This window comes from Symphalangus syndactylus, chromosome 3 (assembly GCF_028878055.3).
Source record: "Symphalangus syndactylus isolate Jambi chromosome 3, NHGRI_mSymSyn1-v2.1_pri, whole genome shotgun sequence".
In the NCBI taxonomy this organism is placed as follows: Eukaryota; Metazoa; Chordata; class Mammalia; order Primates; family Hylobatidae; genus Symphalangus; species Symphalangus syndactylus.
The window spans coordinates 34,652,777-34,677,574 of NC_072425.2; the positions used below are offsets into that span (position 1 = coordinate 34,652,777).

The following is a 24,798-nucleotide window of genomic DNA, read 5'->3' on the forward strand; positions in this document are numbered from 1 at the left end:
TAGAGATGGAGTTTCACCATGTTGGCCAGGATGGTCTCCTGACCTCGTAATCCACCCTCCTTGGCCTCCAAAAGTGCTGGGATTACAGGCGTGAGCCACTGTGCCTGGCCCTATCCCTATTTTTATAAATCACAGGGTTTAGGTTTGAAGCAATAAGGGGTCATGGTATCCTTTGAGGAACAACATGATCCACTGGCACTTTAAATTAGATAGCAACTTAAATTGTAGATTCTGGGGCAGGCAATGTCTGAGTACAGGTCAGGCAGAAACCATGAGGACTATTGATGGGTATATTAGTCAAAGTTCTCTGGACAAACAGAACTGATTGTGTGTGTGTGTGTGTGTGTGTGTGTTTATTATGAGGAACTGGCTCATAGGATTATGGAGGTTAAGTTCCACGATCTACCGTCTCAAGCTATAGGCTCAGAAAAGCCAGTGGTATAATTCATTCCAAGTCCAAAGTCTAAAAACCAAAGGAGCTGATGGTATAAATCCCTGTCCCAGAATACAAATTAGATGAGCTATTCAGTTGCAGCAGTGAGACAGGAAAAAAAGGGGGTGAACTCCTCCTTCTGCCTTTTTTTCTATTCAGGCACTCAATGGATTAGATGGTGCCCAATCAATTGGGAAAGGCAATCTACTTGACTGAGTCCACAGATTGAAATGTTAATCTCATCCAGAAACACCTTCACAGACACGCCTAGAAACGATATTTAATCTGGGCATTTTAGCAGCAGAACAGCTCAGTTCAATTAAAGAAACACCTGTGCTCTGGAGCAGCATGGTTTGAGACCAACGCCTATAAGTGAAAATACTGATTCATAAGGGATTAAGTGGCTTTCTCACGGTCACACAAGTAATCAGTAACATAGTCAGAGTTCAATCCTTTTTCCATGAGACCAAGTAGCCTCTTGAAATTTAGTTAGCATGAAAATCATTTTTTTTTTTTTTGAGACAGTCTCACTCTCACCCAGGCTGCAGTTCAGTGATGCGATCTCAGCTTACTGCAACCTCTGTCTCCTGGGTTCAAGCAATTCTCATGCCTCAGACTCCTGAGTAGCTGGGACTACAGGCGCCTGCCATCATGTCTGGCTAATTTTTGTATTTTTAGTAGAGATGGGTTTCCACCATGTTGGCCAGGCTGATCTTGAACTCCTGACCTCAAGTGATCGGCTTGCCTCAGCCTCCCAAAGCGCTGGGATTACAGGGATGAGCCACTGCACCTTGCTAGTATGAAAATCTTAAAGATTTATTAATAATCTAGGAGATGTAAAAGAAAAGTGATTAAAATTCAAATGGCTCTAGAACTTCAATAGCAGAAGCCATCTAACCCATCCCCGTCTTATCTATAGAATCACACACAATTCTTCCCAATCTGGAATGACTGTAAGGTGCTCAGATATGATTGTGTCACCTTATGATAAACCACTGTGTCCAACTTGATATGCAGTGACTCACATACTTATTTATGTCTCTCAGTATTTGTGTTCTCTTTGATTAACTATATATATATATATATAATAGAGACAGGGTCTAGCTATGTTATCCAGGCTGGTCTCAAACTCCTGGCCTCAAGCAATCCTCCAGCCTCAGCATCCCAAAGTGCTGGGTTTATAGGCATGAGCCACCATGCCCAGCATGATTAAACTACATTTTAATCTAGGACATGGACCATGAAACAAAGGCCTGTGGGCTAAATTCAGCCCAGTGTCTGTTTTGTAAACAAAGTTTTATGGAAACACAGCCATGCCTGTTTATTTATCTATTATCTATGGCCACTTTTGTGTGACTATCTGGCCCTTCACAGAAAAAGTTTGCTGACAGAGTTGTCACACAATTACTTTACTTTTTCTCTAATCATATTAGAGTCTATAGGTATGCCTTTCTTACAGCAATCCTACATACATATAAACGCTGCATTTTTAATATGAGATAAAAAGGGAGTTTGCAAAAAGTGTGAAGTATTCATGCTTGCTGGCATAGCTGCAGTGAAGACTTCAGAAATTTTGTTTTCTTTTTTTATAATGGTCCTTATGCTGGATTCATTTATCTTGAAATGGCAGGCAACCGCAGCTGCAGACCTCAATCTATGGTACATATCAAGCAATTCAGCTTTTGCTTGTAATGTCATGACTTTTCTCTGCTTCTTGGGAGCACTTCCAGCATCACTAATGGCACTTCATATGGGTCCCATGGTGTTATTCAAGCTTTATAGTATTGCACTAAACACTATGAAAAATATGCAAGAACTGCCAGAGATAACATCTTATGGTGAGACACACTTTATTGGAGTGGCAACGGCTCACTCAGAGATGATGAGCATCTCACAGTGTTTTAAGAGAATACTTGTAATACTTAAGCTCACCACAATGGCAACAGGAGGTGGTTACAAAATTATTACAGTAGTACAGTTGTACTAAATTGATCTAATTTGTACTAAATTGTACTAAATGATCTAATACTGCATCTTTGCATTTGTTCATATTTCTCTTGACTATGAAACGTACCATGCACGATCTGTTTGTGTATGTAAGTTTTGATAAATTTTAAGTTTTTATAATAGATTTGTGTCAGCTGGGTACAAAGGCTCATGCTTGTAATCCCAGCACTTTGGGAGGCCGAGGTGGGTGGATCACCTGAGGTCAGGAGTTCGAGACCAGCCCAGCCAACATGGCAAAACCCTGTCTATACTGAAAATACAAAAATTAGCCGGGCGTGTTGACAGGCACCTGTAATCCCAGCTACACAGGAGGCTGAGGCAGGAGAATCGCTTGAACCCAGGAGGCAGAGGTTGCAGTGAGCCAAGATCATGCCACTGCACTCCAGCCTGGGTGACAAGAGCGAGGATCTGTCTAAAAAAAAAAAGACTTGTGTCTATTTTATGGTAGTAAATTATAAAATTGGTATTTATGTGTGTTTCTTGGATTCATGACATACCTTTTTATTAATTTTTTTTATATTCCCAGGCTGCGCAGTTTGGCTTCAAGTTTTTTCAAATTGTCGCAAATTTCCAAAAATTTTTCTAAAATATTTATTGAAAAAAAAAATCCACATAGAAGTAGACCCATACATTTCAAACCCATTTTGTTAAAGAGTCAACTGTATAGTAAATACATTCATCAGTAACAGTTGTTTGTCGCCATTATCGAGTATTCTGTGCTATACATAATTGTGTGAGCTATATTTTGCAGATCTGGCAGCACAACGTGTTCACAACAGCATTGCCACAAACACGCGAGTGAAGTGTTAGTAGATGACAGGAATTCTAATCCTATGAGACCATTATCATATATTCTGTTTATCTCTGATGAACCAAATTTTCTTCAAAAATGTATATTCATCTTTTAATCAAATACATGTTATTTTTAAAACTATTTTGTGAAATGCTCAAACAAAAAAATAAACACTTTAAAATTATTTCCCTCCAGGCCTTTTCTGCTACTGCTAAGCTTTTTTCTATACAATGGTATAATATTACTAAGCCACATTATTGTGCACAAGACAGATACAAGATACAGAATTGCGCAGGAATAGACTCTTACACTGATAACACATTATAAGTTCTGTCTACAAGCAATATGCATTTGGGGTAATAATGCCATCTCTTAGCCTGGCGTGGTGGTGCATGCCTGTAGTTCTAGCTACTCAGGAGGGTGAGGTGGGAGGATGGCTTGAGCCTGGGAGATTGAGGCTGCAGTGATGGGGCAACCTGCATATCAGCGCCACTGCACAATGACGGCGCCACTGCACACCAGCCTGAGTGACAGAGCAAGACCCCGTTAAATAAAATACATACAATAAAAAATAAAATAATACCATCTCACGTTTTTCTATCCTTTCCCAATAGTAGGCTGCTCCAATGAAGCAGTTTTCCTGAATTTATTACAGTGACATTTTTTCTTGCTAAATCATTAAAACTCGATATTCTTTCTTAACGTTCTTGTCCCTATTCCTTGGTTTATGCAAGGGCACACTGAGGTTCATTTCCATTTTCATGAAATATGTTTGTTGAATCATTTTTTTTTTTAGATGGAGTCTCACTCTGTTACCCAGGCTGGAGTGCAATGGCGCAACCTTAGCTCACTGTAATCTCCGCCTCCCGGGTTCAAGAGATTCTCCTGCCTCGGCCTCCTGAGTAGCTGGGATTACAGGTGCATGCCACCACACCCAGCTAATTTTTGTATTTTTAGTAGAGACAGGGTTTCACCACGTTGGTCAGGCTGGTCTCGAACTCCTGACCTCGTGATCCGCCTGCCTCGGCCTCCCAAAGTGCTGGGATTACAGGCGTGAGCCACCGTGCCTGGCCTGCTGAATCATTTTTCTAAACTGACCCACATGCAACAGCTCCCTTACTCTAAGTGCTTGTTTACTACAGAGAGGCAGGCATTTCCCTGACCTCAGTCTCTGTGTCCCAGCTCTTTTCATGCCTAAAGGAAAATCCAAGGACTTTTAGGATCAGAATCTACAAAGTTTTAGATAATGATGTACATGTTTGTCCTCACTATGATCAATTTCTGCATATCTCACAACAGCACACAAAGATACAGCCTACAAAAGCCAGAGGCATGAGTTTGCCCCATGCTGGCGATAATTGCCGTTAATACTACATAACTCACTTTTGTGGAACATTTTGTCCTTGGCACAGGTTTTGCACATATAAATTCATTCATGGCCCTTAATGCACATTGCAGGGGTTGCATGAAGACTGAGAATGGTCTTTTCTGTCTTGGTATTTTGTTCAGTTCTTGGCCTTGTGGATTTCTTTTTCTCTACACTTTTCAAGATGTGCACTATCCATGGAATCCATCCCCTCAACTCCTGCTCAATAACCTGGAGCCAGCATTTAGTGCCCTTCAATTAATAGAGTTTTTTTCGGTCCTGTCTCTGAGATCAGCTATTGGCCCAGGGACCTAGCAGAGTTTTGCTTCCTAACAATAAGGACGGTCACTGAAGGTTATAAATGTATCAAGGAGCCCCATGTTCATGTTGAGATTCCAAACAAACTAATTTTGTTTTTTGGGCTTTTGTTGTTGTTTTGAGAATCTTGCTCTTTCACCCAAGCTGGAGTGCAGTAGCATGACCATGGCTCTCTGTAGCCTCGACCTCCCAAGCTCAAACAATCCTCCCTCCTCAGCCTCCTGAGTAGCTGGGACTACGGGCATGCACCACCACACCCAGCTAATTTTTTTAATTTTTTGTGGAGATGGTATCTCGCTATGTTGCCCAGGCTGGTCTCAAACTCCTGGGCTCAAGCAATCTGCCCACCTCAGCTTCCCAAAATCCTGGGATTACAGTTGTGAGCCACTGCGCCCAGCCACTAATTTCAAATAAACATTTTTTTTCTGATAAATAAATCAACTTTGTTGCAGTTGACTACTTGGCATTTAGGAAGAGCGGTTGTTGAATTTATCATCAATATTACAAGGCTAATGTTCAGCTGACACACACAGTAATGCTCATAGCAGATGTTAATTATTGAAATACATAATGGTTCATAAATAGGCTCTGCCCCCCACCCTATTCCCACATCCTACCTCACTGAGGCTGACCTAATCTGTTCCCTATGACACCCTGTATCTTCCCCAAATCCAGAAACTAAAAGGGTTTATGCCTGGCAAAGCAATTAGCTGAGCAGATGCGTAGCTGTTGCTCATTCTGACTGATCAGCATCCAAGCCACTCAAATTGTTAAATATTTTGAATAATAATCCTGAGCCATCACGGTGTCAAAGACATGATACACCTGAGCAACATAAACCCATCCAGTGGTTTAAAAAAAAAAAAAAAAAACTCTAGCCCAGTGGTTCTCAAACTTGAGCAGGCAGCAACGTCATCTGGGGAGCTTGTTAAAACATACACTGTCAGCCCTACTCTCAGAGATTCTGAGTCAGCAGGTCCAGGGTGGGGCCTGGGAATTGGCATTTCTCACAGTTCTCAAGTGGTGCTGATGCTGCTGGTTCACAGGTCCACAGGTCCACAGAACAGTTCTCTGTTAGAAATTTTCTGTCTCCAGAACAGTGCTTCTCAAACATCAATGTTCACAAGAATCACACAGATTATAATTCAATGCATCTGGGGTGAAACTGGAAGTTCTATAGTTCTATCAAGCTCCCAGGTGATGCTAACGTCTATGTATGACCACGTAATGAAAGTCCTACTTATATGTTTTTTGGTTTTCTTTTGTTTTTGTTTTTGAGACAGAGTGTCACTCTTTTACCCAGGCTGGAGTGCAGTGGTGCGATCTCAACTCACTGCAGCCCCCACCTCCTGGGTTCAAGTGATTCTCCTGCCTCAGCCTCCTGAGTAGCCAGGATTCCAGGCATGCCACCATGCCTGGCTAATTTTTGTATTTTTAGTATGCTGAGACGGGGTTTCACCATGCTGGCCGGGCTGGTCTTGAACTCCTGACCTCAAGTGATCCACCCACCTCGGCCTCCCAAAGTGTTGGTATTACAAGCGTGAGCCACCACGCCTAACCCCTAATTATAAGTTCTTTTTTTTTTTTTTTTTTTTTTTTTTTGAGACGGAGTCTCGCTCTGTCGCCCAGGCTAGAGTGCAATGGCGCAATCTCGGCTCACTGCAAGCTCTGCCTCCCGGGTTCACGCCATTCTCCTGCCTCAGCCTCTCCGAGTAGCTGGGACTACAGGCGCCCGCCACCGCGCCCGCCACCGCGCCCGGCTAATTTTTTGTATTTTTTTTTTTAGTAGAGACGGGGTTTCACCGTGGTCTCGATCTCCTGACCTCGTGATCCGCCCGCCTCGGCCTCCCAAAGTGCTGGGATTACAAGCGTGAGCCACCGCGCCCGGCCAAGTTCTTTATCCTCTGTCTATAATTACTTTTTCGCCCTTCTTTCATTTAATTTTTAAACTTTGCTTTGCCTTCTTTTGCTCTTCCTTTCTCCCTTTTCCTCTTACCAATTTTCTTCTCTTTCCTTTCCTTTCTCTTTTTACTTCTTTTCTTTCCAGTCTGTTTTTCTTGTAGATTTTTCAAGATTTAAAATTCCCAACCCACTCTCAGGATTCTCTTCCTGGTTAAATTTTTTAAAAAACAAAATAAAAACAAAAACAAAAACAAAAAATGCAACCCTGACTTCTCAAAAAGAGACTCCGCCCAGACTGTCTTGGAGCTTCGTGAGTCCAACGAGGTAAGAAATCAGTCTAAGGAAACAAAGAAGGCGGTCAAGTGCAAAGGGAAAGCCCAGATGGCTCTTTTCTAGGAAATACTAGGCTGGGAGCTTTTTTCCAGGACTAGAAATTTGCCATGCTTACTGACTAGCTCTCTCTCTCTCTGCAAAACAAAAAAAATCAATTTTAGTGAATTTGGCCATTTTCTGGATTGTAGTAGTGTTTATTCTAGTTGAGAATAAATAAACCTCTGTGAGCCATCAGCTTGTACTCTCCCTGTCCTTGGGCTAGGCAAGCTTCTTAGCAGCAAATTCCACGAAAAAGTCTACAAGCCCTAGCACTGAAAGGTAGAGGTACTGGCCCAGCCTTGCTTGACTTCCGGAAACCCCAGGGACATGGCCAGAGTTTGTTGGTGTAGCAGCTGTGTCTGAGCATTCATTATGAACCATCTTCTTTTCAAATGCTGTGGAGAGAAGTTCAAGAAGAGGTAATTCCACAAGGAAAAGGAGAATGGAAATGGTAGATGTCTTCCTGGTGCAGAGAAAAAAGGAATTCACTCTGAATTCAGATCATCCAGTGCTAAATGGCTTTCTAAGAGACCTATATATTTTAGCTGACCCTGTGTTCCTTCCTGCATGAGAAGCAACCCAGGCTTGGATTCTAAATTAATTCTAGCAATCATAAGTTATCTAAACTTGCTGTACCTGGACCATCTTACCTGCAGATGGACACAATTACCTTAGCTAACTGGGCACTTATAAGATAACATGTATGAAAATAATGCTTACAATGAAGCTCACACTTCGAAGCAGCGGTTTTCCAGTGGGGACAATTTTGCCCCCCGGGAAATACTTGTGGTTATTACCACCTGGAGGTGCTACTGACATCTAGTGGGTAGAAGTCAGGGATGCTGCTAAACAGGCTACAATGCACAGGACAGCCCCCTATAACAAAGCATTATTGGCCCAAAGCGTCAGGAATGCTGTGGTTAAGAAACCCTGCTTGGAAGATGTTCAGTTTGCGTCAACATCCATTTTTCCTTCTTGAATGAAAATGACAGAAAAGATGGAGGAGAAATAGATGAGGATAAGATCTACAATATATAAGCATGAATAAAATTTCTGGCTGTGATGGAGGATGCATCGCAATGAAAAAGAGAGAGAGAGGCCGGGCGCGGTGGCTCACGCTTGTAATCCCAGCACTTTGGGAGGCCGAGGCGGGCGGATCACGATGTCAGGAGATCGAGACCACGGTGAAACCCCGTCTCTACTAAAAATACAAAAAATTAGCCGGGCGTGGTGGCGGGCGCCTGTAGTCCCAGCTACTCGGAGAGGCTGAGGCAGGAGAATGGCATGAACCCGGGAGGCGGAGTTTGCAGTGAGCCGAGATTGTGCCACTGCACTCCAGCCTGGGTGACAGAGCAAGACTCCGTCTCAAAAAAAAAAAAAAAAAAAAAAAAGAAAAAGAGAGAGAGAGAGAACAAGCAATGAACAAAGACATTGAAAATACTTCAAATACCTTTTTAAATTTTTTAAGCCAAAATTGACAAATGGGATCTAATTAAACTACAGAGCTTCTGCATAGCAAAAGAAACTACCATCAGAGTGAACAGGCAACCTACAGAATGGGAAAAAATTTTTGCAATCTACTCATCTGACAAAGGTCTAATATCCAGAATCTACAAAGAACTCAAACAAATTTACAAGAAAAAAACAAACCACCCCATCAAAAAGTGGGCAAAGGATATGAACAGACACTTCTCAAAAGAAGACATTTATGCAGCCAAAGGACACATGAATGCTCATCATCACTGGCCATCAGAGAAATGCAAATCAAAACTATAAGATACCATCTCACACCTCTTAGAATGGCGATCATTAAGAAGTCAGGAAACAACAGGTGCTGGAGAGGATGTGGAGAAATAAGAACACTTTTACACTGTTGATGGGACTGTAAACTAGTTCAACCATTGTGGAAGTCAGTGTGGCGATTCCTTAGAGATCTAGAACTAGAAATTCCATTTGACCCAGAAATCCCATTACTGGGTATATACCCAAAGGATTAGAAATCATGCTGCTATAAAGACACATGTACACAGATGTTTATTACAGCACTATTCACAATAGCAAAGACTTGGAACCAACCCAAATTTCCAACAACGATAGACTGGATTAAGAAAATGTGGCACATATACACCATGGAATACAATGCAGCCATAAAAAATGACGAGTTCATGTCCTTTGTAGGGACATGGATGAAGCTGGAAACCATCATTCTCAGCAAACTATCACAAGGACAAAAAACCAAACACCTCATGTTCTCACTCATAGGTGGGAATTGAACAATGAGAACACATGGACACAGGAAGGGGAACATCACACACCAGGGCCTGTTGTGGGGTGGGGGGAGGGGAGAGGGATAGCATTAGGAGATAATACCTAATCTTAAATGACGAGTTACTGGGTGCAGCACACCAACATGGCACATGTATACATATGTAACTAACCTGCACATTGTGCACGTGTACCCTAAAACTTAAAGTATAATAAAAAAAAATTTTGTTAATACATGTTTTAGTCTGTTTTCACATTGCTGATAAAGACATACCCAAGACTAGGTAATTTATAAAGAAAAAGAGGTTTAATAGATTCACAGTTCCATGTGGCTGGGGAGGCCTCGCAATTCTGGCAGAAGGCGAAAGTCACGTCTTACATGGCAGCAGGCAAGAGAGAATGAGAGCCAAGCAAATGGGGAAACGTCTTATAAAACCATCAGATCTCATGAGATGTATTCATTACCATGAGAACAGTACGGAGGAACTGCCCCCATTATTCAATTATCTCCCACCAGTCCCTCCCACAACCCTTGGGAATTATGGGAGCTACAATTCAAGATGAGATTTGAGTGGGGACACAGCCAAACCATATCAATACATAATACTTCTACATATTTATGGGGTACATGTGATATTTTGTTACATGCATACTTCAAATACCTCTACAGAGGCAGCCACTGTCTCCATCTGACAGTTTTCATGCAACACATGACTAAAGGCCCAGAGCTGCATATACAGAAAAACGGAAGGAAGGATTTTGCTATTTTTGTTTTATTATAGAATCTACTATTTCTCATTTTGGTTGTTCTTGTTGCTCTGTAGATTTGAAGAATATTGGCCATAGCCATGTTCAGAATTTTTCTGACATCAATTCTGAAAATGTCAAATCATCAAGTACAGGGGTCAGCAAACTATTGCTGTTCTTTGTACATCCTACTAGCTGAGAATGGTTTTTACATTTTTTAAAGGTTGCAAAAAAATGAGGAACATGCAACAAACACTGTATGTGGCCCATAAAGCTAAAATAGTATCTGTTCCTTTAGAGAAAACATTTGCCAACCCTTGATCTAGTGCATAAAAGTGACACTTCTTTACTCTCTAAATAATTAGAGCAAAATAACAAAGTTCAGTGAATTTATGACTCATGAAATCAAACTTACAGGAAACTCATTATTATAGGATTAAGACTTTAGTATTTTTCTCAACAGCAAAATCGCATCTTCAAATTCTTAAGTGAAAATCTCAGCTATTTAATATTACTCTGCTTACTTCTCATTTGGTGATGGGATGGAGGGATTAGAGAAGGGAGAAGGACATTTAGAAATAGGTTATAAAAGATGAAAATAAAGCAAACACATTACTGATTCTGCATATAAGGCCCTCAGTTTTCTGATTCTTGGCTGTCCACAAGTGAACTAGTCATGGCATAAAAGTGAAATAGGATCCAAAGTCTGCCAAAGTTCCAGGTTCTGAGATGACATGTTTAATGATGTCACAGAGAAGTTACCCATGTATTCCAGGCAGGATACTGTAATAAACAGGAGACAGCTACAGTGATCCAACTAAACCAACAGGGGATTTTCATCAGCACTTCCCTGGTGTAATCATGGTGCAGATTATTAAAGACTTGGCAAGTACTTATTTGACTTCACTGAGTATTTCAAATGTGGCCATCTTGGGAACAGATTTGAAAAACTTTAAGAATGTATTCTCTCTATCCAGTATTCTATCATTGCATTGTAGCAAGGGGAGAGTTTTAAATTCTTGCTCTTTATCTTGTTCCTTGAGGGATGGTACTATCTAGAAAAGTTGCCAAGGGGCAAATTGATAAAGAAGGGCTTTCTTCCTCCTGGATTCTTATTTCCTGCCTTACTTCAGATGAATTCCAGACCAGCTCCTAGAACATCCCATCCTGTATCTAATCCCATGGATCCTACCTCAGTTATGCCTGGAAAATTCCATTGAAGTAAGGGAACCCACATCTTTTCTCTTGTCCTAGGAAAGAGAATAGAAACCCCAGATGTGGAATGAGGTGGGAAAATTGTGACCAGTAGTATCAAGAATCCCTTAGGTGGGTACTTTGTAGTGCCACCTTCTACTCATTGCCCAATGTTGCTGTCACAACAAATCTAAATTCATGTATAGGACAGAGGTAATTCTTGATTTATAAAGGAGAAAATTGCCTCTAAAAGAGAGGTTCAGGGCTAGTTCGTTTAAGAGGTGGTGTGGGCACTAGAACCCAGACCTTCTGATGCCTGCCCTCATTACAAGAAGTCAAGAGCTGGAGGAGGGGAGAGGGTTTAGGGCCTGAGCCTCATGCCCACAAGCACCCTCAGATTTCGACTTGTGACATTTTTCCCGAAGGTGGCTATAGAGATCACAAAAATGACACTGACCAGATTGAAAGACAGCACTGCCCTGTAACTTTGATATAAGAACATGTTTTGAAACATCACACATTTGCTAATGCTTTTGACACTTATTTTCTTAATGTTCTGGGGATGTCACAGAATAGCCCGGAGCCTTATTCCCTCAGAAGACCTTTCCTCTCCTCCCCAGGGACCTTTCCAGAATCCCTGCTCTCTGTCCTATCTTTATGCAAATGCCACCTTCTCTTTGAGGTTGACCGTGGCCATCTGGACTACAATTGCAATACAACCCCCATTCTTCCTTCATACTTCATTTTCATTTTCTTTATTAGCAATTATCACTAATATACTACAAATATTACCTATTGACCTTACAGTAAGCTTTCCATTCTAAAATGTAAACTTCATGGAGACAGAATGCATAGTTTTTGTTTTGTTTTGTTTTGTTTTTGTCCACAGTGGTATCCTAGCAGTTTGTGCAGTAGCTGGCATAGCATATGGCATATGTTAAATAAATACCTATACTATGAGAGTATTCCCTTCAGATAGTTTAGTCAAGTCAAGTTCATGCGTCCAACTAGGCCAGCCCACACCCAAACAACAACTACTGGAAAGTGAAGAGTGTTGGGAGCTTGTGAGGATAGCATCTACCTTACAACTTCAGAAGCAAGTGAGAAATAAAGGCTTGGCATGGCTCTCTGAAAAGTTAGTTACTCCCTCCTAGAGGAATATTGATAAAGAAAGAGAGTGCATCTTCTTTGAGTCATCACTTTCACCTGATTGAAACTAAACAAAGTAGCCACATAATGGTCAAGGCTATTATACAGCAGGCATGTTGTATTAGTCTATTTGCATACTGCTATGAAGAAATGCCCAATACTTGGTCATTTATAAAGAAAAAGAGATCTAATGAACTCACAGTTCCACATGGCTGGGAAGGCCTCACAATCATGGTGAAGGCGAAGGAGGGGCAAAGGCATGTCTGACATGGCGGCAGGCAAGACAGCATGTGCAGGGAAACTGCCCTTTATAAAACCATCAGATCTTTTGAGACTGACTCACTGTCATGAGAACAGCATGGGAAAAACCCACCCCCATAACTCATTTACCTCCCACTAGGTCTCTCCCATGACATGTGGGGATTATGGGAGCTACAATTCAAGATGAGATTTGGGTGGGGACTCAGCCGAACTGTATCACATGTCATTTGTATGGATCAAACCCATCCATAGTGGGAATAGGCCTTGCTTGACTTAATACAATTAACAATTCCATCCCCCTCCTCTTAATGTTTGGTCCAGGAATAAGCACACAACGCAATTAGGGCCAATTAAAGGGAAAGTCCTAATTCTATAATGAACTCAGGAGTGGATTTTCTGTAGTGGTTAAGGAAATAGGAACTGGAGTCAGGCTGCCTAGGATACCAATGCCAACTACACCACTCACCAGCTAATTGATCATGATAAAGTTAGTGAACTTCAGTTTTCTCATTTGTAAAATGGAGACAATAATAGTACACACATTGTAGTGTTGTTGTAAAGATTATGGGAGATAATACAGGGCACAGAGTAAATTAACTACAATTGTTGCAATTCCAGTGAGAAAAGGAAAAATCTTGAACAGAGTACTATATATTGGCAAATCATTCATTCATCAAGAAGACACTCAGGCTGGGTGGGGTGGCTCACACCTGTAATCCCAGCACTTTGGGAGACTGAGGTGGGAGGATGGCTTGAGTCCAGGAGGCACGGGCTGCAGTGAGCTGAGATTGCACCACTACACCCCAGCCTGGACGAACAGCCAGACCCTGTCTCCAAAAAATTAAATGAAATTAAAATAAAAATAAAGAAAACACTCTACGAGCACTTACTCTATGAGTACACTGTGAGCACTTATGTGTCAGTTAGGGATCATGGGAGGTACAGGAATGAATCAAGATTAAGTCCTGTAAGGACTTGAGGAGATCAATCATGCATGAAATAACTAGTGTAGGACCAGTCACTTGTCATAAAGCAAGCAAATACAGATGCAGTCATCTGAGTCCCAGGAAGGGAAACCTTTATTTACTTAGATGATACAAACAGTTGATGGGAAATTCACTTGACAGTCAGCAATAAGCATGTCAAATCCTTGAATGTATAGTTTTAACTGTAGCTGTAATACTGATCACTTCCCCCAAAAAAAAACAAGAAATGACTCAAGGTGTGAGATTAATTCCTCTCCTTTTAAAGTTCATTAGTCATGCATGTTTAGGCCCTTGTTTAATAAAAATCCAGTACTATAGATATCCGCCCTGAACAGCAGTTCACCTCCACCTTCCAGCCCCCATCTCTCCCTGGCCAACCTGTTTCTCCTCAGAGGTAACCACTATTATCAACTTCCATTACCAACCTTTTTGGTGCATAGACTTCCATGATTTATATGTACTTACAAAAAGAAATATATTTGACATGAGGGACATCTAAGGTGGGGTCAGCTAGAGAATAATGGCATGGTACACCTGGTTAAGGTTTTTAAGAACTAACATGGCCAGATAAGGTGGCTCACACCTGTAATCCCAGCACTTTGGGACGCTGAGGCGGGAGGATCACTTGAGCCCAGGAGTTTGAGACCAGCCTGGGCAGCACAGTGATACCCTGGCTTTAAAAAAACCAAAAACAAAAATAAAACTAACCTGTCATCTTATTCTCTACACAATGTCGTGAGATTCAGTGATTATGCACATTTCCTCATTTATTTTCTGGTTTCAGAATGAATTTAAAACATTTTTGACAGCTGCCGGACACAAACTCGCGGTGGTTGAATTTTCTTCAAAACGGTGTGGTCCCTGCAAAAGGATGTTTCCTGTTTTCCATGTAAGTACAACCAGTATCTATATCATAGTTTTAGAAGAAATTTAAAGCTTCAGAATATTTTTCCCAGTAATTCTTAAAAGTTTGGCAATTATGAGCCATTATGGGGCCATAGATTTTTGAAGCACCCTGATTAACTTGAAGATAATATACTGAGATCTAATTAGATAATGAGTGTACACACCAGAAGATTAATACTACTTGTCCAGGGTAATTCTGCAAGAACATCTCAAGATGTGCAAAGGAGTCCAATTGTACAAATTAATGGAGTCTTCGTATTATAGCAATGACATTTTACCAAAGTTTCAAGAGTTCAGAACTTTCAAACACTGGATTAGAATACAGATAAATATGATATTTGTTTTTAAATATAACATAAAAGAATAAATTTCTCCCAATTCTTCAACCTTATTATCAGAACAAACCATATGTCTTTATGTTATTTTTGCTACAGCTTTATTGATGTATAATTGTTAAATGTCTTTATTGAGGTATAATTGTTAAATAAACAAAATCTGTTTATTTAATATAAACAATTGACGTTGGGACATATGTATACACCCATGATATTATTACCACAATCAAAATCCATCACCTCCAAATGAAACCTTGTGTATATTTGCTTTTGTGTGTGTGTGTGTGATAAGAACACTTAACATGGAATCTACACTAAATTTTCAAGTGTGCAACACCCTAATGTTAACTCTAAGCACTATGTTGTATATCACAGTGGTCCCCAATCTTTTTGACACCAGGACCAGTTTTGTGGAAGACAATTTTTCCATGGACTAGGGGTTAGGGTAGGGGGTGCCGGGATGGTTTCAGGAAGAAACTGTTCCACCTCAGATCATCAGGTATTAGATTCTCATAAGTAGCGCAACATAGCTCCCTCACATGCACAGTTCAGAATACGGTTCTTGCTCCTATGAGGATCTAATTCCACGCTGATCTGACAGGAAGCAGAGCTCAGGCAGTAATGGTCGCTCGCCCCCCACTCACCTCCCATTGTGCAACCTGGTTCCTAACAGGCCGTAGACTGGCCCTGGGATTGAGGATGCCTGGTATATCAGATCTCTAGAACTTACCATCCTGTACAGCTGTATCTTTATACCCATTAAACAACTCATTTACTCCTTCCCTGTTCCCTGGCAACCTCCATTATATTTTCTGCTTCTGTAAGTTGACTATATTTTACATACTTCATAAAAATTGAATCATGCAGTATTTATTCTATGGTGACTCACTCGTTTCACTTAGCATGATGTCCTCCAGGTCCACACATGTTGTTGCAATGAGGCGAATAATATGCCTTGAGTGTTCCTTTCTTGTCCTTGATTTACTTTGTAAAATATTCTACTGAGTTGTAATCATATATTTATATTCAAATATTTTTTCCACATACACATTGGTTCATGTTTTCATAATCTCCAAATGAACCTTTTAATATCTATACAATATTTTATCTGGTTAATTTCTGTAATATCCTACTTAGCAGTTTTTAACATTTTATTTATTCATTTTTGGTAAAACATACTGCAGAAAGAATCTCAGGGCACTTTTTTTCATTTTTCCTTATGGTATAAAACTTTACGTGTTTTTATGGTCACTCTTGTGAAGTTTATTCCTTCAATATAAAGAATACTCTATACAGCTAAACATACTCTGGTTTATTTTCAGCAAGGTTTCTAACATTTCAACTTTTTTTAATCCATCTGAGCCTCAGTCACAGCCTGAGTTAATTTTAACCACAGTCACAATCTTTGATATTTAATTTAAAATGAACTTATATTCCAATAGAGAAACTGGCTACATAACATCACAACATCCCTTATCTGCCTAAAATTCTTAGAATATACAGACGGGAGGCCAGTCATGATGGCTGATGCCTGTAATCCCAGCACTTTGGGAGGACAAAGAGGGAGGATTGCTTGGGCCAGGAGTTCCAGACCACCCTGGCCAACATAGTGAAATCCTGTCTGTATTTAAAAATAAAAAATGAAGAATATCCTGAGGGAACATTTTAGTTTCTGACAGGTCCTACCATGCTGACACTCAAGACTTAGGAAAGAGAATCTCCTTGACTTTGCCACAGAATATCTAGTGTTCAGTTTTTTTAACCACTCTTCAGAACACCACAGACCCACCTGTGGAGATTCTAACTTTGCCATAACCAGTTTTTTCTTGTAATGTTTGAACTTTTGCAAAAGAAGACATTCCTGTATCATGTGTGTAATATTTTTTAACTCATAGTATATAGGGGTTGGAGGAAGGCTTTACTTACCCTAGATCAGGGGTCCCCAACCCCCAAGCCATGGACCAGTACCAGTCCACAGGTCCATGGACTATTCAGAACTGGTCACACAGCAGGAGGTGAGCGGCCAGCAAGTAAGGATTACCTCCTGAGCTCCGCCTCCTGTTATATGAGCGGCAGCATTAGGTTTTCATAGGAGTGCAAACCCTATTGTGAACTGCATATGCAAGGGATCTAGGTTGCACACTCCTTATGAGAATCGAATACCTGATGATCTGAGGTGGAACAGTTTCATCCTGAAACCATCCCCCCACCCCCAGTCTGGGGAAAAAAAAATGTCTTCCATGAAACTGGCCCCTGTTATCAAAAAGGTTAAATGACTGTATCAGTCAGAGATCAAAGCAAGAAACATAAACCACATTAGAACCTAATTAGAAAATGATTTTAATACAAGGAATTAAATGCTCATAAAATCATCAGAAGACTGCGTGAATGGGCTTGGGACAGAAACTCCACGAACCACTCTTCAGAACACCACAGACCCACCTGTGGAGATTCTAACTTTGCCATAACCGGAAGTCACAGGAAACGGGAAGCCATGATTGGGAGTTTAAAAACCACCAACAGAGCTGTGGTCAGAGAGTCAGAAGCAGGATGGCCTCTGAACATCTAAGAAGTTGATTTCTGAGCTCTGAGTCTGGCTGCCACCACTGCTTGCCTCTAGCACAATCAGTACCCACGACCTTGCTTTCCACCAAAAAATAAGAAGAAAATAGCTTCTGTCTCATTCTGTCTTTCAAATTTCACTGGCATGCATCTAAATGGTAAAATGAAATTTGCATCCAGAACTCTAGCTGCAAGAGAGGCAAAGAAATCTTCACCACTTTTCCTTTCCAGGCTCTCCAGGACGGTGAAATGGAAGTTAGTTAGCAAAACCATTATTCAAGAGAGGGAAAGAATTCAAGACATTTTCAGACACTCAAAAACTAAAAGTTTACTAGCCACAGAATCTCTCTGAAGAAATTGCTAATGGATGTACTACAACAAGAAAAGAAAACAGTGAATCATAAGAAAATGTGGGTTTTAAGAAGTGATTTAAATCATGCAAGAGCAGGGGTCAACAAACTTTTCCTGTAAAAGACAAGACAGAAAATATTTTCAGCTTTGCAGGCCATACGATCTCTGTCACAATTACTCAACTTTGCTGCTGTAGTGCAAAATCCAGTGACAACACAAAAACAGATGGGCAACTAGTTCCAATAAAACTTTATTTAAAAGAACAGGTAGAGGGCTGGATTTGGTCCACAAGGCATAGTTTGCTGATCCTGGGCTAAGAGGATCACTAGGCACAGATCCCTGAAAAGAACATTTCTGGAAAAGGAGAGGCTATAATTTTGTTGAAAAATTGTATGGTGTGATCAGGGAAAGGCAATATGTAGTCTGTGAGGCTTACATATAGTGTGCAATGGAACTGGCAAAGAATGAGCCTCAAAAGGGAAGCTGAGGCCAGATCGAGTAGGATCTTGTGTTATAACTTAACAAACTGCTGTGGAGAGTCAAATAGGACAATTTTAAGAAGGATTTTGCCACAATCAAATGTGGCATTTAGAAAATATTATTGGAGGTTGCACAAGAATAGGTTGGAAACTCTAAAAGCAGGAAACCCAGAGTGAATGTCAGTAATGATAGGTTTTTCCAAAACTAGAGCAGTGACTTTCAGAGAAAAAGGAAAGATCAAATTCAGGAAACATTTTAGAGTTAGATCAACGAAATAAGCGACTAGAAATGCACGAGATATGATTTTAAGCAAACAATTCAAGATGCCATCAAGTGTCCTTAAGGTATGAACACAGCTATCTGAAAAGATACCCAGGAGCTGACATTTACAGGCCACTGTTGTCACTGCTGCTGCTCTGGCTGCTGCCACTTCCTCTTCCCCTAGACCCACTACCAGCACCATGGTCACCACCACTGCCAAAGATGATTCCAGAACAAAACAGAAGTAGGAGGGAGTTACTTCTTCCCTCTTCCCCTTCCATTTCCTGCAAATACATCCCATTGGAAGAAGCTAATTGGAAGTCAGCCAGCAACGGAACCTGGAAAATCTAGTTTCCATACATAGTAGAGCACAGAAAGATGGCAACAGGGGTGCAGATAAATTAGGCTAATGGTCAGCATTAAAATGTTGACATCGCTTCAAGCAGAACAGCCTTCTAGCACCAGTAGCACCAGCATCTCCCAAAATGCCAGGCAAGAGAAGGTAGAGTTTGGCTCAAAGAACTGTATCTCAAAGATCACTGAAGACAGACTCCCCCAACTGCTCTCCCAGGAGAAAGCTACTCTACTATCCCTTCCTCCACCCCACAAAGTAAGTCTGGATCCACCATGCACATTCTGTTATTTCTTTGCCAACCTTGAAACTCTAATCTTCAGTTTGGTTCTTTGACTCTGCTTCTGCCACTGGTCCTTACATCATCTGACCTTTGCATCATCTGGTATTTGACTTGATGCTTCAGGCCCTAGGCTGTAGTGAAATGTCAGAATGATACTTAGTCCTCTTTAACAGCCTTTTTGTTCAATTTTCGTTTCTACTGAAAAGACACTTCCAGTGTGTTTTTTAATATTAACATCAAACTAATGGGAAATATTTGTTTTTTATTTTGAAGGTTATGTCTGTGAAATACCAAAATGTATTTTTTGCTAATGTGGATGTGAACAATTCTCCGGTAAGAATCTTAAATCTTCCGTGCACATACTCAAAATCCAAAGGCATCATAATTGAATAGCGCTGTCTCAGTAATTATTAATACATGATCAATTTAAAATCAAGCAGAATTTTACATTTTTTTCTAATAACTACAGTAAACTTCCTCATTACACTCTTATATGTTTTGTATTACTTAAAAGAAGAAAAAAAAAGATTAGCAAAATAAAGGTTAGCTCTCCTGATACCCCTCTCCCCTCTTATGCTGTGTGGAAGGCCTCACTAATCAATCCCAGTTTTCTTCACCGCTTGCTCTGGGTTCTGCCCCAGAATCCTCCTCAGCAGAGTTGCTCTAGGGAGACAATAGAAATCTGTTAAAGTTGAGCTCAAGGTAAAAGATGGTTTTCATCCCTGTGATGGATTGTTAATCAATTTCTTTTTTTTGAGGGGGGGGGGGTGGGGACGGAGTTTCACTCTTGTTACCCAGGCTGGAGTGCAATGGTGTGATCTTGGCTCACCATAACCTCCACCTACTGGGTTCAAGTGATTCTCCTGCCTCAGCCTCCTGAGTCGCTGGGATTACAGGCATGTGCCACCATGCCCGGCTAATTTTGTATTTTTAGTAGACATAGGGTTTCTCCATGTTAGTCAGGCTGGTCTTGAACTCCCAACCTCAGATGATCCACCTGCCTCAGCTTCCCAAAGTGTTGGGATTACAGGCGTGAGCCACCGCATGCAGCCTTGTTAATCAATTTCTAAAACCTAACTCAGTGCATTACAGACATCTTAATATATTTTCTTTTCTCTTGCAATATCTTATGCTTTTTGTGAGTTTTTTTTGAAGCATCACGAGAAATTCCCAGAAATCCTTTCTTCCTGTCTCTGGAGCCATCCTTCCTCATCCCATCCCCCCAAAAAATAACCCCATAACCTCAAACAAGGTGTGTCTTATTAATACACACAATGTTTCTACAAAATTATTATTTTTAACATCTGTTAATTTGTAATGATGAAAGGTACCAACACGTGGCCTATCCACATGTTAGAATGCATTTGAGCTTTAGAATGAAAAAAGTGATGTCTACCATTCTGCCCTTTAATGATTTTCTGACCCATTATAGTTCAACCTCCATAAACTTCAGTTTCTTTATTTGTAAAACAGGATAATAACACTTAACCGAAGACAAAATGAGATAAAATACATTAACTAAATGACACGGTGCCCAGAGCATAATAGAAGTTCCCTTTCTCCATTTCCTTCAAGCTTCATTAAACTGTGAGTGTTTAATTGCCCTTTAGGATGAATCATAACCTATACATTCAGAATACACAGCTAGTATGACTATCTCTTTACCTTTTCTATATTCACAGAGTTGTGCAATCATCACAATTTTAGAACACTTTCATCACTCCAAGAAGAAACACTGTACCCTTTAGTAGTTACACCCAATTCCCTCCATCCTCCTAGGCAACCACAAATCCACATTAAGCAAAATAGATTTGCTTATTCTGAACATTTCCTATAAAGGGAATCATAGAATATGTGGTCTTTAGTCACTGGCTGCTTTCACTGCATACATTTTCAAGGTGCATTCATATTATAGAATGTATCAGTACTTTGGCCAGGCACAGTGGCTCACACCTGTAATTTCAGCACTTTGGGAGGCCCAGATGGGTGGATCGCTTGAGGTCAGGAGTTCAAGACCAGCCTGGCCAACGTGGCAAACCCCCATCTCTACTAAAAATACAAAAATTGGCCGGGCGTGATGATGCACACCTGTAATCCCAGCTACTTGGGAGGCTGAGGCAGGAGAATCGCTTGAACCTGGGAGGCAGAGGTTGCAGTGAGCCCAGATCGCGCCATTGCACTCCAGCCAGGGCAACAAGAGCGAAACTCCATCTCAAAAAAAAAAAAAAATGGTATAAACATTAATGTACAAATTTTTGTGTAAACAAAATTTCCATTTCCCTTGGGTATGTATCCAGGATTGGAATTTTGGGGTAATATGGTAACTCTGTGTTTAACTTTCTGAGGAACTGGCAAACTGTTTTCTAAAGCAGCTGCACCATTTTACATTCTCACCAGCAATGTATGAGAGCTCTGATTTCTCTAGATCCTTGCCAACCTGTGTTATTGTCTGGCTTTTTTATTAGAGCTCATTGTCTTTTAAGATAAAACAAAATGCGTAATTGTCTAATAGTAATTTATGTATCACTTGTTATCACTGTGTGGTCATGAAAAATTATAATACAGTATGTGTTCAGGTGTGTGTGTGTGTGTGTATGTGTGCTGTGAGTAGCAGGGCAAGAGATTTAATGCCAATAAAATGATTGGTATATTAGAGAGAGATGTCCAGTTCTATTCATCCTCTGGGTGACTAATTTTCTTTTGACCCCTATACAAGAAAAACAAAAACTAACCTTTGAAAGTAGTTTGAAATAGATTAAAACAATTGGGATTCTGGCATATTTTCTCATATTTTGGCTCCAAATCTTTCACAAAGATGGGCAGTGAAGGACTTAACAGAAAGATATGCATAAGCCTTACTTAAAATGCTAGATCAGGATGCATTCCACGTCTCAAGTAGAGTTATAAAGATGTGTTTACTCTTTTCTATTTTTGCAATAAGCTCTTCTTATGGTAAGTTCCACTGGGGCCCCTCTGTACTCTTTCACAAGGTCCTTTAAATGCAGTTCATTTTGTTATTAAGCATCTATTCTGTAGTGGCCTCCATCTCTTACCCACCTCCTGGTTCTATAGGATGAAAAAGCCCAGGAATGCTGTAACAATCATTTTCTATCAATCATTTCATGTCAATCATTGTGACATTCCTGGAGGAATGTTAGAAAAGTTCATAGCAGGAGAGTCTGTAAAGTGTCAGGTGTCCTTGGAATTTCAGACATGCCTCCTGAGAAGTTACCAAATAACATGCCTGGTACAGAGAGAGGACACCAATACCGTAACTTCATGCCATTTCTTTGCTTTCCCAGGAGCTGGCTGAAACTTGTCACATCAAAACAATACCCACATTTCAGATGTTCAAGAAAAGCCAGAAGGTATGTTTCCATGGTAACCAGCAGGGTTGAATTAGATTACAGAACCATCAGAGCCCCTCAAAAAAGCCTGGCTATCCTGGGTGGATGAAATAACTACATTTATTTTGAATGCTTACCAGTATAATTCTTTACATACAAGTATTTTGTACTTTAAGTACAACAACTTAACATACAACTTTACAAAGGGTTAAAAAATGTATGACTTATTAATAAATCTCCCCATTCAGACCATCTGAGGTATCCAAGTCCATAAGTATTTTCCCACTATTATCTCTACACTGGGGCAAAACCATCAAGAAAGACTCTTTCAGAGAAAGACATTCTGAAATTCTCACAAAAATGTATACAAGTTGTAGGCCGGGTGCAGTGGCTCACGCCTGTAATCCCAGCACTTTGGGAGGCCAAGGCAGGCGGATCACAAGGTCAGGAGATCGAGACCATCCTGGCTAACACAGTGAAACCCCGTCTCTACTAAAAATACAAAAATTAGCCAGGCATGGTGGCGGGCGCCTGTAGTCCCAGCTACTCGGGAGGGTGAGGCAGGAGAATGGCATGAATCTGGGACGCGGAGCTTGCAGTGAGCCAAGATCGCGCCACTGCACTCCATCCAGCCTGGGCGACAGAGCAAGACTCCGTCTCAAAATAAATAAATAAATAAATAATGTATACAAGTTGTAAACAATACTTGAGGAAATGCTAACCAAAAGCTATCACAAAGCAATATTGCCCAGTGGTTGAGCACGCAGGCTCAGGATTCAGGTTCCCATGGTTCACATACTGCTTATAGCACTTCCTAGCTATAGCGCCTTGAGTAGTGTATTTAATCTGTTTATATCTTAGCTTCCCTATTTATACATGGATCATAATAAATTTTCCCCTCATAGGGTTGGTGTGATAATTAAATGAATTAACATGACTCAGGTGTTTAGACCCATGGTGGCATTAAGTGCTTACTATGTTATGTTAGTTATCTTAAAAATATTAATGGAATAAAATATCTAAAATATTCAGCAAGTTATGAAACTAGTACTTTGTTCTTTTTTTTGGGGGGGGGGCGGGGCATGGATAGAGTCTTGCAAGGTCACCCAGGCTGGATAGCAGTGGCATGATCTCGCAATCTCAGCTCACTGCAACCTCTGCCTCCTGGGTTCAAGCTATTTTCCTACTTCAGCCTCCCGAGTAGATGGGATTACAGGCAAGAACCACCACGCCCAGCTAATTTTTGTATTTCTAGTAGAGATGGGGTTTCACCATGTTGGCTAGACTGGTCTCAAACTCCTGGCCTCAAGCGATTTACCCACCTCAGCCTCCCAAAGTGCTGGGATTACAGGCATGTGCCACCACACTTGGTGGAAACTAGCACTTTCTTATATGGCCGGGGGCATTGGCAATTTTCCATATCTTATGAAAGGTGATTTTGCAAACATATGTAGGAGACACAAAATGTTTATTCTGTTTTGCACAATTACCCCATTTCTGGGAACTTTTGGTACAGAAATACCTCAAGGAAAAAAAAACAGCTAAGTATATAATAATATTTGTAGCACTGTATCTAATTTTAAAAAATGAAAGCAATCTCAATGTCTTTAAGTAAAAAGACTAAGTGAATTCTGATACATCTACTCCATGAAATAGGATGCAAGTAAAAAAAAGTTATAAAGAATAATTTAAAGCAAAATTCATGCTTAAGCTTTGTAAAGATTATGTCGGCAGTGTAAAGAATGAAAACATTGGATATGCTAGCTGCAGAATTTTATTTTCAACTTCTAAGTATTTTCTGTAATACAGCTGGTGCAATATATTTAAATTATTTTTTTAAATAACACTTCATAGTCCCTCATTTGGGTTTTTACTTGAAAACTAAAGTTCTTTAACATATGCTCTCTCAACTTACTTGACTTAGATGTCCAATTGTCTACATATCATCTTTTATTATCTTCTCCTTCACTCCCATTTCAGAAATGAGAATGCTTCCTCCTTTCAAAATCAGTTTTATCCACGCAGCTTGATCGCATTTCCTACCTTCTGCTTCAGGCCTCTATCCATCAGTTATTCTCTTTAAAACTTGGAGTTTAGACACTTCTTTTTGGCACCTAGCATCCATTCT

At 40.5% G+C, this 24,798-nt stretch overlaps 1 protein-coding gene and 1 long non-coding RNA gene across 14 annotated transcripts in view; one reads left to right on the plus strand and one right to left on the minus strand.

The window, feature by feature from the left end:
* The window catches only part of LOC129479042 (uncharacterized), a 146,376-nt gene that overhangs the window by 53,620 nt on the left and 67,958 nt on the right, over nucleotides 1-24,798 (minus strand). The gene's annotated exons all lie outside the window — the stretch shown is intronic.
* Nucleotides 10,913-24,798, plus strand: part of TXNDC8 (thioredoxin domain containing 8) — a 52,340-nt gene continuing 38,454 nt past the window's right edge. For 2 of the 13 annotated variants that reach the window (XR_010119998.1, XM_055271536.2), the window contains exons 1-4: nucleotides 10,943-11,088; nucleotides 14,578-14,682; nucleotides 19,597-19,656; nucleotides 22,626-22,691. Coding sequence is in view for 12 of the 13 variants with exons in the window: in XM_055271536.2 (XP_055127511.1) it covers nucleotides 11,065-11,088; nucleotides 14,578-14,682; nucleotides 19,597-19,656; nucleotides 22,626-22,691 (255 nt within the window). In the remaining variant the exon portion in view is untranslated. Of the gene's footprint in view, nucleotides 11,093-14,577; nucleotides 14,683-19,596; nucleotides 19,657-22,625; nucleotides 22,692-24,798 lie in introns of all 13 variants that reach the window. The other 11 variants (XM_063636155.1, XM_055271544.2, XM_063636151.1 and 8 more) reach the window with 10 other exon arrangements.